Here is a 16,158-nt window from a genome sequence, read left to right as displayed (position 1 = left end):
TGAAAATCCTTTCTTAGTGGATGTTTTCAGGCTACCATAAACAATCGTGCGAAATTTCAAGTTTTTAGGCTCAGTAGTTTGGGCTGTGGTGTGATTTCAGTCTGTAGGGGCTTAGCCTTTTATAAGTATATATATATATATATATATATCACGCCGAGGAAGATCATGTATGGATGCTGTATTCACCTTAAAGCAGATCATTGAGAAAAATCGTGAATACAATTGTGAAACTCACATGGCGTTTATTGATTGGCAGAAAGCATTTGACAACGTTTCAAGGGCCAAATTGTGGGACATAATGCTCGTAAAAGGATATCCCAAACATCTTGTTGCTGCAATTGCGGGTGCATGCACCAATACAGATATCGTTATCACGTCCGGCAATTATAGAAAAACGGGAAAAATCAAAATAAATAAAGGTGTAAGACAAGGGTGCCCAATGTCGCCTACTCTCTTCAATATTTATACACTGACGAGATTCTGGAAATTTGGAATCGATATGTTGACGCAGGGATGGAGCTCTGCAATAATGTTTTTATGAATTCTTTACTATATGCTGACGACACTGTGATCATTTTAAACACTGAAGATAAACTACAATATGCTATTTTCAAGTTAAACGAAATTGGGTTGGACTTTGGCAAAAAAATCTCACCTCAAAAATCCAAGATAATGGCATTCAGGGGAAAGTGGCCAGTCAGATCAAAAATCGTGATGGACAATCAAGCATTAGATCAAGTGAGAGACTTCAGCCACTTGGGATGCCGCATTTCATTCGATAAGGATGAAGATGTTGGTGAAAAAGTGGCGAGATTCAGTGCGGTCTGTGGCACTATAAGACGAGCTATAGGAAGGCGAACGAGACAAGATACCCAGCTGAAGTTTTACAAAACAATGGCGATACCGTTAATAACATACGGTAGTGAGGCATGGATCTTAAACAGACAAACTGAATCTCGTATACAAGCTGCTGAAATGAGATTTTTACGAGCGGTCAAAGGTTGTAGTAGACTGGATAAAATAAGGAATGACAACATAAGAGCTGAATTGAATGTAGAACCGCTATTGGATATTCTGAAGAAATATCGGGAAAATTGGTCTACTCATTTATTCAGAATGCCATCCAATAGGCTCCCAATATTAGCATGGGAGTACAAACCCGAAGGAAAGCGAGGCATAGGAAGACCAAGGAAGAAATGGATGCCGGTACAGGCCAATAGAGCCTAATCCTTGTAAGAAGATGATGATGATGATGAAATATTATAAGTCACAATCGTACATAGGTACATTATAACTAACTCTAACCCCAGAAATTGTTCTGTGATCTCAATATAACAATCAAGTAATAAGGCTATTCATTCAACTTCAAGATTTATTTTGAAAAAATCATCTATTTTATAAATACATTTTTTGACAAAATTGCCTTTAATTCATTTTTAAATTGTGTAATCTCCAGGTTCCTGATAGAAGGAGGTAAAAAATTGAACAATTCTATTGCTGTATAGATAAAAGTTTTTTGAGTCCTGGTGTAATTGAACCTGATTAAACTCAAAGTAGTCCTATTCCTTGTTCCATATGAGTGGTATGAACCCAAAGCATCATATAAATGGATATTTTGTTTTATGTATAGTAGACTTTGAAAAATAAACAATGCAGGAACCGTCATCACACCAAGACAAACAAACCCCTCTCTACAATGAGCTCGGGAATGGAGTCCACTTATGCATTAGTCTAATGCATGTTTATTGCATTCTCAGTAGCTTTTCACTAACACTAGACAATTTAGACTAGAGAACACAGAGTAAGGTCCCTCCACTCAAATGACTTTGGATGAATGCAAAAAGTAGACCGTTCTCAGTACCTTACAACTCACACAAAGTCTCAATCTGCGTATCAAGAATATGCCTTTACCGATTTTTTATTCAATTTTCATAATGTTTTTTTTCCAAACCAGACTCTCATCAATCATAAAACCTAGAAAACTCACAGAATGACTAACAGGCCTTTGTAGTATTCCTTTTAAAATAATCTGTTCTAGTAAATCTTATATTTTTTCTTCATTAATACATAAAACATTGGCAGTACAACAATCTTGAACAGTATCAGAAATATTTTTTAGTTCGTTTCTCAATACTTCATGTGAATTAGACCTGAGACAGATGTTAATGTCATCAGCAAAGAGAAAGATCTGTACTGATTGATTTGATAAAACACTAGGCAAGTCATTAATGTAATGATGTTCAGGATTGGACCAAGAATTGATCACTGAGGAACACCATGCTTCACAGGTAGATATCCTGAATCTTTTTTATCACAAAAAACCTTTTGAACTCGACCATATAAATACGACTGCATTAGTGACACAGCCCCTCCTTGAATCCATAATACTGTAAGTTCTGAAATATTGAAGTTAGGTATATAAATTTACTACAGTAGATTGGTTTTATGCTAATGAAGAGGCAAGCAAAAATTCACAGAGTCCTTCCTCCATTAGTTTCTGTGTAATTGGTACCGAAAAGCTGGTAATTTAACATGGGAGGTACAGGCGACTTGGACTCCCCTTGAATAAAACTATAATCTGTTACTAAAAACCGACACGACAAAACCGAATGACAACTACTGTCATTTGCCTAGGTTAAAAATTTAAGGGAGCCATCCATGTGCTGTTAAATATAACCGTCGTTAGTAAGCTTATAACCGCGATTACTTTTAAACAATTATGGTGAAACGCAAAAATTTTTAAAACCATGGTTATATTGATTTGGGAAAAATGATTAAATGAGATAACCGACGTTGGTGAAACCAGCTGTTAGAATTACAAATAATAATCAATGAAATTGAAAATGCATTAAAAGTTATTTGTTAATACAGTATGGTATTCTGTTTGTTTTGCAGTTATGGTTTGGGATGACTTGAAAAAGCAAGCTGTGATTTCGTTAGAATTCAATGCACCTGTGAAAGGAGTGCGGCTACGACGTGATAGAATTGTTGTCGTGCTAGAAGGAGTAATCAAAGTGTACACCTTCACTCAAGCTCCTCAACAGCTGCACGTCTTCGAAACCAATCCTAATCCTAAAGGTAGGCACTCGTAATATTATGTCTTCGAAACTAATCCAAACCCTCTTAAAGGATGTGGTAATGAAATTAATTTCAAGTAGGCCTAACTACTGACTTCCACATTAAATGTGGTGGATATGGTAGTTTGTAAATGTGTGGTAGCTGTCAGTTTAGTCTAAATACAGGTGTGCTCATTTTTAATACACTGCTACGTTATGCAAATTTCATTTCAATTGTATCGTTGTGTTGTCTTTTCTGATGAGTTAATAATCAGTTTTAGGTCAGAAGTGATAGTAGCATATGTCTAATAATATGCCAACCTAATACAGATGGTATCATATGTCTAATAATAAGGTGCGTACAGACTTTCGCTCAGCTCCGCAACCGAACGTCACTCCAGCAGAGCGATTGATGATCGACCGGCGAACAAGAGTGGTTCGACCGGGGAACGCGAGAAGATCTAACATCTTCCGTAACGTTCATGATGGGTGCGTGGGCGGAGCGACTGTGGTTCGATGGTGGTACGAAGGCGGTACGAGGGAGGAGCGTGCTCGGTGCGGGTTGGAAGCGCGAATATGTGTACGCAGCTATATGCCAACTTGATACAGAATACCCAAGACTGGCGGTAACCCATAACCCATGACCAAACTGTCCCTCTCAAACCAAATTTGGTAATAGCACAACAATATTGTGGTGTCTTATTGTTCTTAAAGAACAATTAAACTTTGACATCAAATCTGAGACTCCAATACGTACCCATTGAATACCGTTCCTGCTTGCCTTCGTCAGACGAAGGTGGTGTCCGAGCTGGTGGCTGAGGAGGGCCACCTGCCAGACACCAGACTTCTGGTCTCCCAGCATAATAAGCGCCATAACAAATAATGCCCTGTGGCTCTTTAGTACATTGGTGTCATGACTGGATTGTGGGAACATTAGTCTCACTGGTGTCAAAAATCTTAACAAGTTATTTTTTAATTGACAAGCTTGAATTCCAATGCATCAGTATCAGTTGTTGTATGTACAATACGATATAATATTGTTTCAATTTCATTATATCATTCCAATTTTCACATAAATATCATCTCTTGTGCCATGAAACAGCAATGAGACTCAAGAGAGCCTAAAAAATCAATTAAACTCTATTTCTTAGTTGTCATACTGTGATTCTTTTTATCATCAGAGATTAGAGAAAGAGTTGTTTTATAGAAGTCGGGAATCTTATAAATTATAAATAATATGGTAGAATGTAGGACAAAGTTGAATTATTTATTTATTCATATACAAATATAATCCCGGTAAAAATAACAGGCATTCGCCCAAAACTGCTTTAGGCTAAACCTTAATTTGGATTACACAGTCTAGAGGTTATGTAGAAATGATAACTTAATTCACACACTATTTTGAGTCCAAAAAAATATATATACTACAATTTTGTATTTATAAGATTAATTGATTTCAAAATACAATATTTTATTATAAATATTAAATTATCAATATTTCAGCATTATTATAGCACCTAGCTAAAAAAGAGAGAGCTATACTTTAACGTATCATAATCAAAGTATATACTTTTAAGTATATTACCAATATTTCATCATTATTTTAAATAAATAAATCATTATGGCACCTAGCTAGAGACTAATAAGCTTCTGAAAGCTCACTAAAAATAATTATCTGTTTTCTTTTTACTTATGTGTCCAACCAATCTTAATGTTTACACAATAAACAGAGAGAGTCAGTGCGACTGAACAGTATACTAAACTGCAACTGAACTGTTACGCACACATAATTATATTTTTGGGCGTACGATTTTTTGTCGTCCTTATTCAAATACTAATTCATTTATTTGCCTGAAAAATTATATAAAATAAACATTCTCAATTTATTACAATATGGCACTACCGGCAAAGAATAACTTGTGCGCCGGCAGTGAGTTCGATCAACTAGATATGATGAACATGTCAATAGAAAAAGAAAAATAGAGCTTATTATAAACAACTAAAATAAATAAAATTACGGAAAACTATGTCATCCCAATATTTACCTACGAACGATAAGACAAAGTTTATTTATCATTTATCTTATAAATTCTTTTAGATTAAACAGATGATGTTTGTCAAGTTCCGTTCAATCTTATAGAATTCATAAGAAAGGCAAAAAGTCGAACGTCCTCAAATCGATGTGTGAGCAACTGGCTTAAGAATCGTTTATTTCCAAACTAATTATTCACTCTGTTTTAAACTTTCTTCACTTTGTTCAATATAAGCCTGGATAAAAATATTTTAAGGATAGGTAGCAGCATTACATGAAGTGAAATACCTCATCACAATTGTAAATTTAAATTTATGAGCAAAAGTAGTATGGTCTCGTCATCTGCATCATGCAACTTTTGTCGCGAATAAATAAAGCAAAATGAAGCGATAAATCTAGATAGTAAATACTGTTAGTCCAGTCAAGGAAAGGTTATAGAGGGAAAAATTGGGAAGACAATTTTTGACCCGCAGTTCTGTTTGGGGTAGTAAGGAGGTAAACATATCAAAAGTCCCCACCCCTACCCCCTGTGCTAAGAGGGTGGGGGTGGTTTAAAGGTACCATTTTTGGGTTTCTCGCGTAAAACTAAAAAAACTATGTATCCTAAGGACTTGACTGTCATATAAAAAATTAAAACTTATTGTAGGGAATATTGTATTTTCCTACAATATTCATCCCACAACTTTTTTTAATATCTCCTCTAGTTTCCGAGATATCCGCTCTTGAAGGTGTGACATTTTTGAAAAAAAACATGTCTGCCACAATTTTTTTCTATTTTTGCTCTTATAACTTTTCAAAAATCGACAGTGCTGAGCTTTGGGCTCTCCACCCACAAACTCGTGACCTATGTGAGTTCCACTCCTGGCCTTTTTGTAGGTCCTTCCGCTGATAGAGGGGACACCAAACTGCCTCTAGGGCGCCCGGCGCCCGGCCACACTCGACTCAGCCTCTTGATCCACATTTGTGCCTGGAGTTTCACCCATCTCTGATCTCTTAGGTTTTTCTTTTTGCCCCTCCGAAACGCTGCAGGGTCAAAAGCCTCACCTCTCCCAAGAAGTTTTGCCTGAATGGCCGCCCTTCTTTGAGCAGTGGTGAGTTTTGGCCTCTCTACCAACAAACTCTTGACTTACGTGAGTTCCACTCCTGGCCTTTTTGTAGGTCCTTCCGCTGAGAGAGGGGACACAAAACTGCCTCTAGGGCGCCCGGCGACCCTCGACTCAGCCTCTTGACCCTCTGTGGGTTGTGACCCTCTTCTGGTTTTCAACACATTCTTGAGTACGATGATCGACTCAAAGCTCCCCCAACGCACAGGGGGCTTCACCTCCGTACTACCATAAACAGAACTGCGGTCTCAAAAATTGTCTTCCAGACTTTTCCCTCTATACCCTTTTTCGAGCATTCATTGCCTTGACTATATGCGATATATGATTCTAATTCTCGAACAGTTTTGTTACTCGTCGCCAGCACACAAACCAATAAGGTTTTGCTGGTAACGCCAATTAATTTTAAGAAATTTAATCATTATGTATTTTCTGTAGCCTACTTTTAAGTGATTTTTCAATATATTATGTATAGTTTTAGTGTATTATTTTGAGGCAGAATAAACTTGATGTGTTTTGTTTGGTGTGTGCAGGTCTGTGCGTGCTATGTCCGAACAGTAACAACTCTCTGCTAGCGTTTCCGGGCCGGAAGACAGGGCACGTGCAAGTGGTCGACTTGGCCGACACGGAACGACCTCCACTCGACATACCCGCCCATGAGGCGCCACTCACCTGTATAGCCCTCAATCAGCAGGGAACTAGGCTAGCGACTGCTTCCGAAAAGGTAACTGCTCCAGTACATCATCACCATACAAAAATAGGAACCATTAGGCCTGAATATGCTCAATTGATATTCAGTTCAAATAAACGATTAGGTACGATTTGTGGTTGGAAAATAAGAGATTAGTTTTCTATGATCAAATATAAAATCATAAATTAAAACCAATTCGGCTTTCAGATTGAGAAAAGTACTAAAGATGCATCAAATGAATACACAAATACTGTTTCCACAACTCCAATTACTGTTTGCTTATTCCAATCACTGTTCCAAACTCCAATCACAACTTCAATAGAACAGACTATTGCTGTTTTATTAGATATAAAAAAGCTTTTGTCCCACAAAACTCTCTATTCAATAAATTTGAAAAGAATGTTCTCATGGGAATCTTTTTGGAACTCATTAGAAGCTATTTAAGAGAACCCAAGAACCCAATCTTCCACAATAGATTAATGTACTGATACCTCTGAAATGACTACCTATGGCCTGCCAGAGGTCACTGTCCTATCGTTAATCCTTTTTAAATATTAAATGGGAATGCTCTACTGAACCTAAAGTTGAAAAACTTGTTTGCAGACGACACTGCTGCTATTTTCAATGGTAAATCATAGGTTGAGGTACATCAAATCGCAGAACAAAATTGTTTGAATATAAAAAGTAATTGGTCGAAAATACACTGAGCTTGAATGTTGCTAAAAAAAATATATCACTTTTGCATTGAATAAATCTGGTAAACCTTATGACAATCTAAATTTAAAACTTCACTTGAACTGCAATCAAAACTAAAAGATTGCAATTGTCCTTACATAAAATAAGCCTGTATCACTAAATATCTAGGTGTCCACATCCAAGGATGGTATAAAGCAGGTTGCCTCGATCGCGTTTACGTACGCGCATGAGATGGCATGAGGCTACGTCAGACTGCGACCTCTCGGCCGGCAAACACGGGCTTCCCATATGAATTACATACAAAACACTGCGTCAAATATCAATTCCTCACATGAAAACCGCTGTATTGATAAAAAATATGAATATGCAATTCAATTCAGAAAGAAACTAGCTTTACATCAATATGTCATTTAAAAACATTAATTAATTTCCAAAAGTATAGAAAATACTTGCATCTATCACTATAGTATTCAATCCGCAAAACCGATTCATCAGTGAAAAGGCTAGTAACTTATTTGTTTTGGACTTATTTTGAACAATAATACGACAAAATAAAAAAAAACAAATATAATTTTATGCTAGTAGTCCAATTATATTTAGAAATGGTTGTTTTTTATTTGACAATCGTTTGTGAAAGTAAATAGTATCAGCGCCCGGAATGCTGGATAGTCGCAAGCATTATTCTGTATAATAAAGACTATTTGTTTAGGACTATACTCATTGACAAATACCTAGAATCAATTTAGGGAATTCATTAAACTGATCACCAATGTTATAAGCTATTTTTAGATCGTTGAACTGTCTGGTTACTAATAAAATTATGTCAGTTGTCTACTGGAAAGCGTAGTGCCAACACATATAGCTCTTTTATACCGTAGTGTTTTTGTTTCAACTCAATGCAGTATTATCATTATTGACGATTGTTAGTATTTTTTATTGATGACTGTTATTAATATTAATCATGCCAGTTAATGAAGTAGTCCTAATGTACATTCTGATTATCAAGTGAGTTTTGCGTTTATTCTGTGTAATGTGCGTGATTAAAATTGTTTGATGGTAGGTTTCAAGCTTCATTTTCAGTTTTTTTATATAGTAATCGTTTATAATGCCAGGAGAAAGGTGTGCTGTTGTTAAACTTATCAATAAGTTTATTTTATTAACCTTCTAGTCGTGACCCTAAATTTCTGTGGCGTTCGTCGTTAGCCTGGGTCCTGAAGACCCACTTTTTCCATCAAAAGCAGAATGTTATTTTTTATTTCAATGTGTCCATGGGATACTTAATTTTCATGGCAAAAAAAATTGCAAAGAACACTTTTGTAGAGCAAGAATAGATCTTGATTATTATAATTCAAATATTCTTTAACTATAAATTTAAATACCATTGTTAGTTTCTCATAAAATGTTCCAATTACCTTACAGTACGGTAGTGAAATGCTCTCTATTTCTTGATGAAATAACAGCATTGAAAGTTGTGATTTTTTGTTCATAATTAGGATAAATAAAAATCTATATAATGTTTAAATTATGTTAATACATTCTTAGGGCAGATTTAGATTGGTTATTTTTGTGATAATGTTAGGAAACCGTTGAAGGATTCGCATTATTGTTGTTGATAAAATTACGTTAATATCATCAGAGAAATATCCTGAATTTCCCGAAGAAGTTGTTAGATCTTTCCACGAACAAAGGACCTTCATGAGGAAGAAATTTCTTAGTGAGAATCTGAATAAGAGGAAAAACTACAACGACGCGAGAAAAAGTAAGAGACAGTACAAAAAACTCGTTTGAAATAGTATGTATTGAATCGAATTATGTACTCAAACATTTTTTTTAGACTCGCCAGTAACATTAATAGGATTTTTATTGAAAATTTGTTTTAATATTGTTTCAAAGAGGATAAAATGCTGAACATTTCGATGTCATTCACATCTATGTAGTGTTGATGGTTAATTTGCTATAAGGGCTCAAAGTTAGGCATTTTTACGTTTGAATACATGTTAAGCCGGACCGAGAGGTCGCAGCATGACGTCACACCATAGCCGGCTGCGTTCTCCACGCGTCTTATGGGATCAAGGCAACCTTCTATACACTATTCTTGGTCCACATCGACGAGTATTTAAAATTGGACATCCACATAAAACTTATTTGCTAAGAATCAAATATCATTCCTATGTCTCAAAGAAGCAAGGAAAAAATACTGAATCTAAGTCAGCTAAAAATGGTGTATTATGCACTGGTTCAGTCTATAATTCAGTATGGGATTGCCATATGGGTGGGGACTGTTATATAATTTAGAAAAACTATTCATATTCACAAATTAATTATAAAAACCATTTTAAATCAAACTAGACTTTCCCGAACCAGCTTGACTTTTGAAGAATTCAATCTTCTCACAACTTGACAATTATAAATGTTTTTAATGTGGTAAAATTTATAACTAAGCATTAAACACATTCTCCTTGTACAAATAACACTGTCAAGAGCCAATACAGCCTGAGACCCACTTCGAATAAATATTCGGTCTATAATACTAACATTGAAACTATCAGAAGACAACTAATATATAAGAGCACTAAAATTTCAAATAGAATCCCTGAACATTATATTAATTGTGCTAAAAAATTTTTTGTCGTGACATGTTCCAATATTTCTCTCATTTGCGATGTTTTATTAGTTCTCCATCAATTCTCTATCAAAATTTGTATTGAGAGTTTCTCTGTTGCAGGGAACATTGATTAGAGTATTTGACACATGTACGGGTGATAAACTGAGCGAACTAAGAAGAGGAGCTAATGGTGCACAAATATATTGGTGAGAATAATCAATTAATTAGCTATATCAACATTTTCAAAGTTAATCATTATTTTACAGTTTCAAGTGATTAGTGAGTGTTATTTTATTATTCAATGATTTGTAAAAAAATCTAAATTCGAACTTTTCTGTTTTCAAATGTTTTAAAATTGGACTTAAATTCAAAAGTGTATGGAACACAACCTACTTTTTGGACTACCGTATTTATAGTGTATACATCAAAATTCGGGGAAAAGCAGTTTTGGGGTGTGTCTGTTGGTCCTCCCCCAATTATTTAAAAGAATTGTGTTCTGTGTATCAATAAATAAATATAAACTACTTATGCTTTTATGCTTTTGTACTCCAGAGCGAAGCTCGGTGCCCAATATTCTATTGTAAATAAAGACAACACATAAAATCACATTTCCTCCTAGGGGAGCGAGCAATAGCAATTTTCTAGGAAAATTTGTATTCATCTCCCATAAGAGAACCCGGGAAAGTGTGACGTCACGTCAAATAAAATTGACACGCTGACGGGCGTTCATAGCTGCCTTTTATCAAGACTTCCTATACATAGGAAGTCCTGCTGTTATCTACCTACCTTGGACCAGTGCAACATCTCATTCTTCTTCTTCACCCACTACGATTTTCATAAATGTCACAGTATCAGAATTCAGTTGAAAATTGAGTACTCTTATGTAGATATTTCCATTGAACTTGAATTTGTATCAATTCTTATTTTTTCAGTATAAATTTCAACCAAGACTCGACGTGGCTGTGCGTGGCTAGTGACCATGGTACTGTACACGTCTTTTCTGTTGAAGATCAAAAACTGAACAAACAATCAAGGTAATATATATTTTCCATTTCTCTCACACTCTTTTTATTCATCTTGAAAAAACATTCCTAATTCTTCAGTTCACCTTCTCGCCTATAAAAGTGTAAATCCACCTAACGGTACATGATGGTTCGACCGAACAGAGGCACGCCGAAGAATGAGGTCAATGCTCTGAAGCCAGCTATTTCTGGAGCATTGTCCGAAGAGACCCTCCTCATTATTCGACAGCAAATCGAAGAGTCTGTCCATAATGCTGTTTCAATGGCTGTGAAGTCTATTTTCGAGGAACTTCAGGCATTGAAGGAGGAGAACAAACAGCTGCACGATAGAATTCGTGAGCTGGAGGTGTCTTGTCACCTGAAGGTCGACGACCTCGAGCAATATGGGCGCCGACATTCAATACGTATTTTTGGGATCCCGGAGAGCGACAAAGAAGACACGGACCTGCTAGCACTTGATGTCTTCAACAAGAAGCTGAACGTGCCCGTGACTCTGGCGGATGTCAACCGCTCGCATCGCGTTGGAAGGCGTCAACCACCTCTACAAGGGCAAGCGAAACCTAAGGACCGACCCATCATAGTTCGACTCTGCAGCTACCAGACCAGGAAGATGATCTTCGACGCTAAGAGGAAACTGAAGGGTTCTGGCGTCACCATTCGCGAGGATCTGACTGCGGAACGTCTCAAGATCCTCAATGCTGCGGCCGACCGTCATGGGCACAGGAATGTCTGGTCATCTGACGGGAGGATCCAAGAGGGTCCACACAGTCAAGAGGATGACCGACCTTCAAAAAATTAAGGTAAATTAAATCATTTTAGGATTCGATGACTAAGGTGCCCTTCACTACAATAATAGGAAATTCGTATTAATAGATTTCACAGTAGATATACCTTGACATTTTTCATGAGCTGGCTTTCTGTTCTATAAATGAATCTTTCCACTACTATTTATGATTGTATACAAGGCAATTATTTCAAACGGAAGAGATCCACATTTGTTAATACTGATTAATAATTTATCTTGATATTAATTCCCAAAACTACGTTCAATGCATCAACTACTTTACTCCAGAGGGTACTAAGAAAATCATCATCTCTATTCTTACTAATAATTACATCTCTTACCAAAATTATTTCCATAATTAATAATTTTCGAAATGCTGAATTTCAAATAAATTGGATTATTAACATACGTTATAGATATAGATGTAATCTATAGGTATAGATAGTAATCTCTTCTATATTAGGTGTACATAATGATATCTTCTACTATTGCCACAGCTCGAACAATAGAAGCTAATGTGTGAAGAGTTATTGATAGAACAGAGGGGTGGGTAGTCTGTTCATATGCTTATAAAGGGGCTGTTTCATTTAACATTATCTTAGACATTCATCACTAAAATATTACAGTACTCAATTTACTACTTTTATCGTTATTGCAACTCCCAATAGTTGATTACACTTCTAATACTATATAATATTATTTAAATTTCACCGTTCAATCCTATTTAAAACTCATCTAAAATAATCTAGCTCTTTCTCAAGCGTCTCCTCTACTTCTTATTTTTCTTTCTCATTTCTCTTCTTAATCTTATATTATTATGATTACTAGAATATTGTTGTAATTTTGCAATGTGATTTTTGTGACTTGTGATTTTTGCAATGATGATTATTATTCTTTTCTATTCTTCTTCGTCTTCTTCCTCTTCTTCTTCCCCTTCTCTTTCTTTTTCTTTTCTTCTTCTTCTTCTTTCCTTGATTAATTCAAGATCACAATACGATGTTCTGTTTCTTATTCTATAGTTCAGTTTCATAAGTTCTCAGTTGTGCACATTCCTTCTTTCTCTTCTCTTCTTCCCTATTATTATCATTATTTTCCCTGTGATTTTCCCACTAGCTATCCAGCATGTTCAAATGTTTATTTCTCTTTCTATCTCTATTTCTCTTTCTACCTTTTCTCTTTCTATCTGATTACTTTCCACTAATATCCATATTTATATTCGGTTCTTTCTCACATTAAATCATACTATTCCTCTTCCATTTTATGCAAATATTATTCATTATCAGTTGTATTATGTATCTTTTCTCAATTGATAACTTTCTTCAAAGATTTTTCGTTTTTCTGCTGGCTTTTTCTTCTCTTTTGCAGTTTTTAATGGATCCCATTTCGCTCTATCTCCACCTTGAACACGATCTTCCACTACCGGATTCCATCTCTCTCTATCTCTAATTGGACTCGATTTTCCACCACTGGATTTCATCTCTCTCTGTCTCCACTTGGACTCGATCTTTCCACTACTGGATTCCTACTCGCACAATCTTCACTTTGACTCGATCTTCCACTACTGGATACCTTCTCGCTCTACCTCCACTCGGACTCGATTCTTCCACTACTGGATACCTACTCGCTCTATCTCAACTTGGACTAGATCTCCCACTACCAGTTCTTCCTCAATCTTCATCTTATTCACCATTAGGATTATTCATCACCGTAACTCCACAGATCACAACATCTACATCTTATTGATGTGTTTAGTGAATTTTTTGAACTAGTGTTTTTAAATAGTGAAGGGAGCCGAACTGTCAAGGCATACAGGATGCACTCGAATCAAGAGACTTTTTCATTTAGGTTAAGTTTTATCAGTTTCATCCCCATTTTCCTCGTCATGTGTCGTTCTGAGGTCGGATCACGATTGGTCTGCTGCTTCCATGATGCCTCTCACTGACACGTCAGCTCGCTCGCCCTCAAGTAGGTATGATTATTTCAATAATAGTAATAATGACGCAGGTATGTTTCTAGCAAATAAGCTCCACTCTTCCAAAAAACTTTTCAAGGCTGCTCACCTTAACGTCCAATCCCTCAGCTGCCACATTGATGAACTCTCCGTTGATGAGCAATCTTCCGTTTTCAGGACTTCAATATAATCGGAATTTCCGAATCATTTTTGAAGCGTAGTATTTCATCAAATTTTGTTGCATTGCCTGGATATAATCTTTTCCGGAATGATAGATTAAATAAAGCTTGTGGGGGTGTAGCAATTTATGTGAAAGATGGTATCAAAACAAAAGTTTTAATCACATCTAAACAAGAGTATTGTTTCAGACCAGAGTTTATGCTACTTGAATTATCCTTATCTAGAACTGATAAATTACTCGTTGGTATCTGTTATCGCCCACCAAAAATAGGTCATTTCACAGATTTCGAAAATGCCTTGCTTTCTCTTATGCCTTGTTATAACCGTATACTAGTTATGGGGGATATGATCACCGACTTGAACATGACAAATCGTAACTTTGACTACTTTCAACTGACTACAATTTTCCAATGCCTAAACATGACTATTTTACCTCTCGATCCAACTCATCATACTAAAGAATCTGACACACTCATTGACCTTCTCATTGTTAGTGATCCCAATGAGGTTGTTCAAGCAGGCCAAATCTCAGTCCCAGCTATTTCTAGACATGATTTGATCTACTGTGTACTTTCCCATAAGATACCAAGCCACAACAGAAAATTATCAGTTATAGAGACTTCAAAAACTTTGATGAATCCGCCTTCCTGACTGATGTGGCTCAGACTCCATGGCATCAAATTGAAGCATTACCCTCAGTTGATGACATGGTCAAGACTTTCGAGAATTGGACTTTGACTTTGTATGACAAACATGAACCTTATGTGACAAGGAGGATTAATAGAAAACGACGAGTACCGTGGATGACTGAAGACATACTTAAGACGATGGGACGTAGAGACAAAGCACATAGAAAATTTAAAAAGACATTTGACTTGAACAGTTTGATCGAGTATAGGAGCCTTAGAAATAGAGTTAAACAGGAATTACGGAACTCAAAGATTAGGTACTTGAATTCGTTCATGACAAACAATAGACAAGACTCTAAATCACTTTGGCAGGGAATAAAAGAATTCGGGCGTGGCAAACAGAAATCGAATCCCCAAATTGACTTACCATTGAACAATATAAATGACCATTTCGTTTCACACTCTAACCAACGCGACGAAGTTGCCATTGCTAATCATATTGATGATCTTGAAGAGCAGGTTACAAACTTAGATTTACCAATTACTGATCAATTTCATTTCCATCCAATCTCAGAAGAAGACTTTTTCAAAGCAATTCAACATATTCATAGTAATGCTATGGGTGTAGACAAAATTCCTATTAAATTTATCAAGAAGATGTTATTTGCTGTTTTACCAACCATTACATACATTTTCAATAAGTCACTTGAAGAAGGCAATTTCCCTGAAAACTGGAAGTTTGCTCTGGTTCGCCCTCCAAATAAAGTTCTATCACCCAATAAAGTTGAGGATTTTAGACCAATCAGTATTCTACCTGCATTGTCCAAAGTGCTAGAAAGTTGTAAATTCATGCTCAAGTTGTAAAATTTCTAGACAAGAATAGTAGCCTAAGCTTCATAACTTTCATTCAGGCTTTAGGAAATTCCATTCAACTGAGACAGCTCTGCTTCGTGTCACTGATAATATAAGGTTAGCCATGGACCAAAGAAAATGCACCATCCTCACCCTATTTGATTTTTCTAAAGCATTCGATACTGTTGATCATACAGTCCTTTTGAATAAGTTGGCTATTCTTGGTTTCAGTCACAACTCGTTAGTTTGGTTCAAATCCTATCTATTATGTAGGAAACAATGTGTATCTGTCGGTGACAAAAAGTCAACTTGGAAAAACGTTATGCATGGAGTACCACAAGGTTCAATTTTAGGCCCTCTCCTCTTCACTTTGTATGCTAATGACCTTTCTTCCATTATCAAATTCTCCAGTTTACATACTTATGCAGACGACCTTAAAATCTATTTAAGCTGTCACATAACAAAAATTATGAAACAGTTAGAATAATGAATCAGGATATCAATTTGATAGTGGAATGGACAAAGAAAAATGGCCTTAAGCTTAATCCCATCAAAACACA

The 16,158-nt window shown here is 36.0% G+C and overlaps 1 protein-coding gene across 1 annotated transcript in view; it reads left to right on the top strand.

The window, feature by feature from the left end:
* LOC111057769 (WD repeat domain phosphoinositide-interacting protein 3) overlaps positions 1 to 16,158 on the top strand; it is a 45,077-nt gene that overhangs the window by 9,942 nt on the left and 18,977 nt on the right. Inside the window, exons 3-6 of the mRNA XM_039434290.1 lie at positions 2,896 to 3,078; positions 6,722 to 6,912; positions 10,301 to 10,386; positions 11,113 to 11,214. Coding sequence (XP_039290224.1) covers positions 2,896 to 3,078; positions 6,722 to 6,912; positions 10,301 to 10,386; positions 11,113 to 11,214 — 562 coding nt within the window. The remainder of the gene's footprint in view (positions 1 to 2,895; positions 3,079 to 6,721; positions 6,913 to 10,300; positions 10,387 to 11,112; positions 11,215 to 16,158) is intronic.

This window comes from Nilaparvata lugens, chromosome 8, assembly GCF_014356525.2.
Source record: "Nilaparvata lugens isolate BPH chromosome 8, ASM1435652v1, whole genome shotgun sequence".
In the NCBI taxonomy this organism is placed as follows: domain Eukaryota; kingdom Metazoa; phylum Arthropoda; class Insecta; order Hemiptera; family Delphacidae; genus Nilaparvata; species Nilaparvata lugens.
The sequence above is the reverse complement of the archived record's forward strand: the minus strand, read 5'-3'. Positions and strand labels throughout refer to the sequence as shown.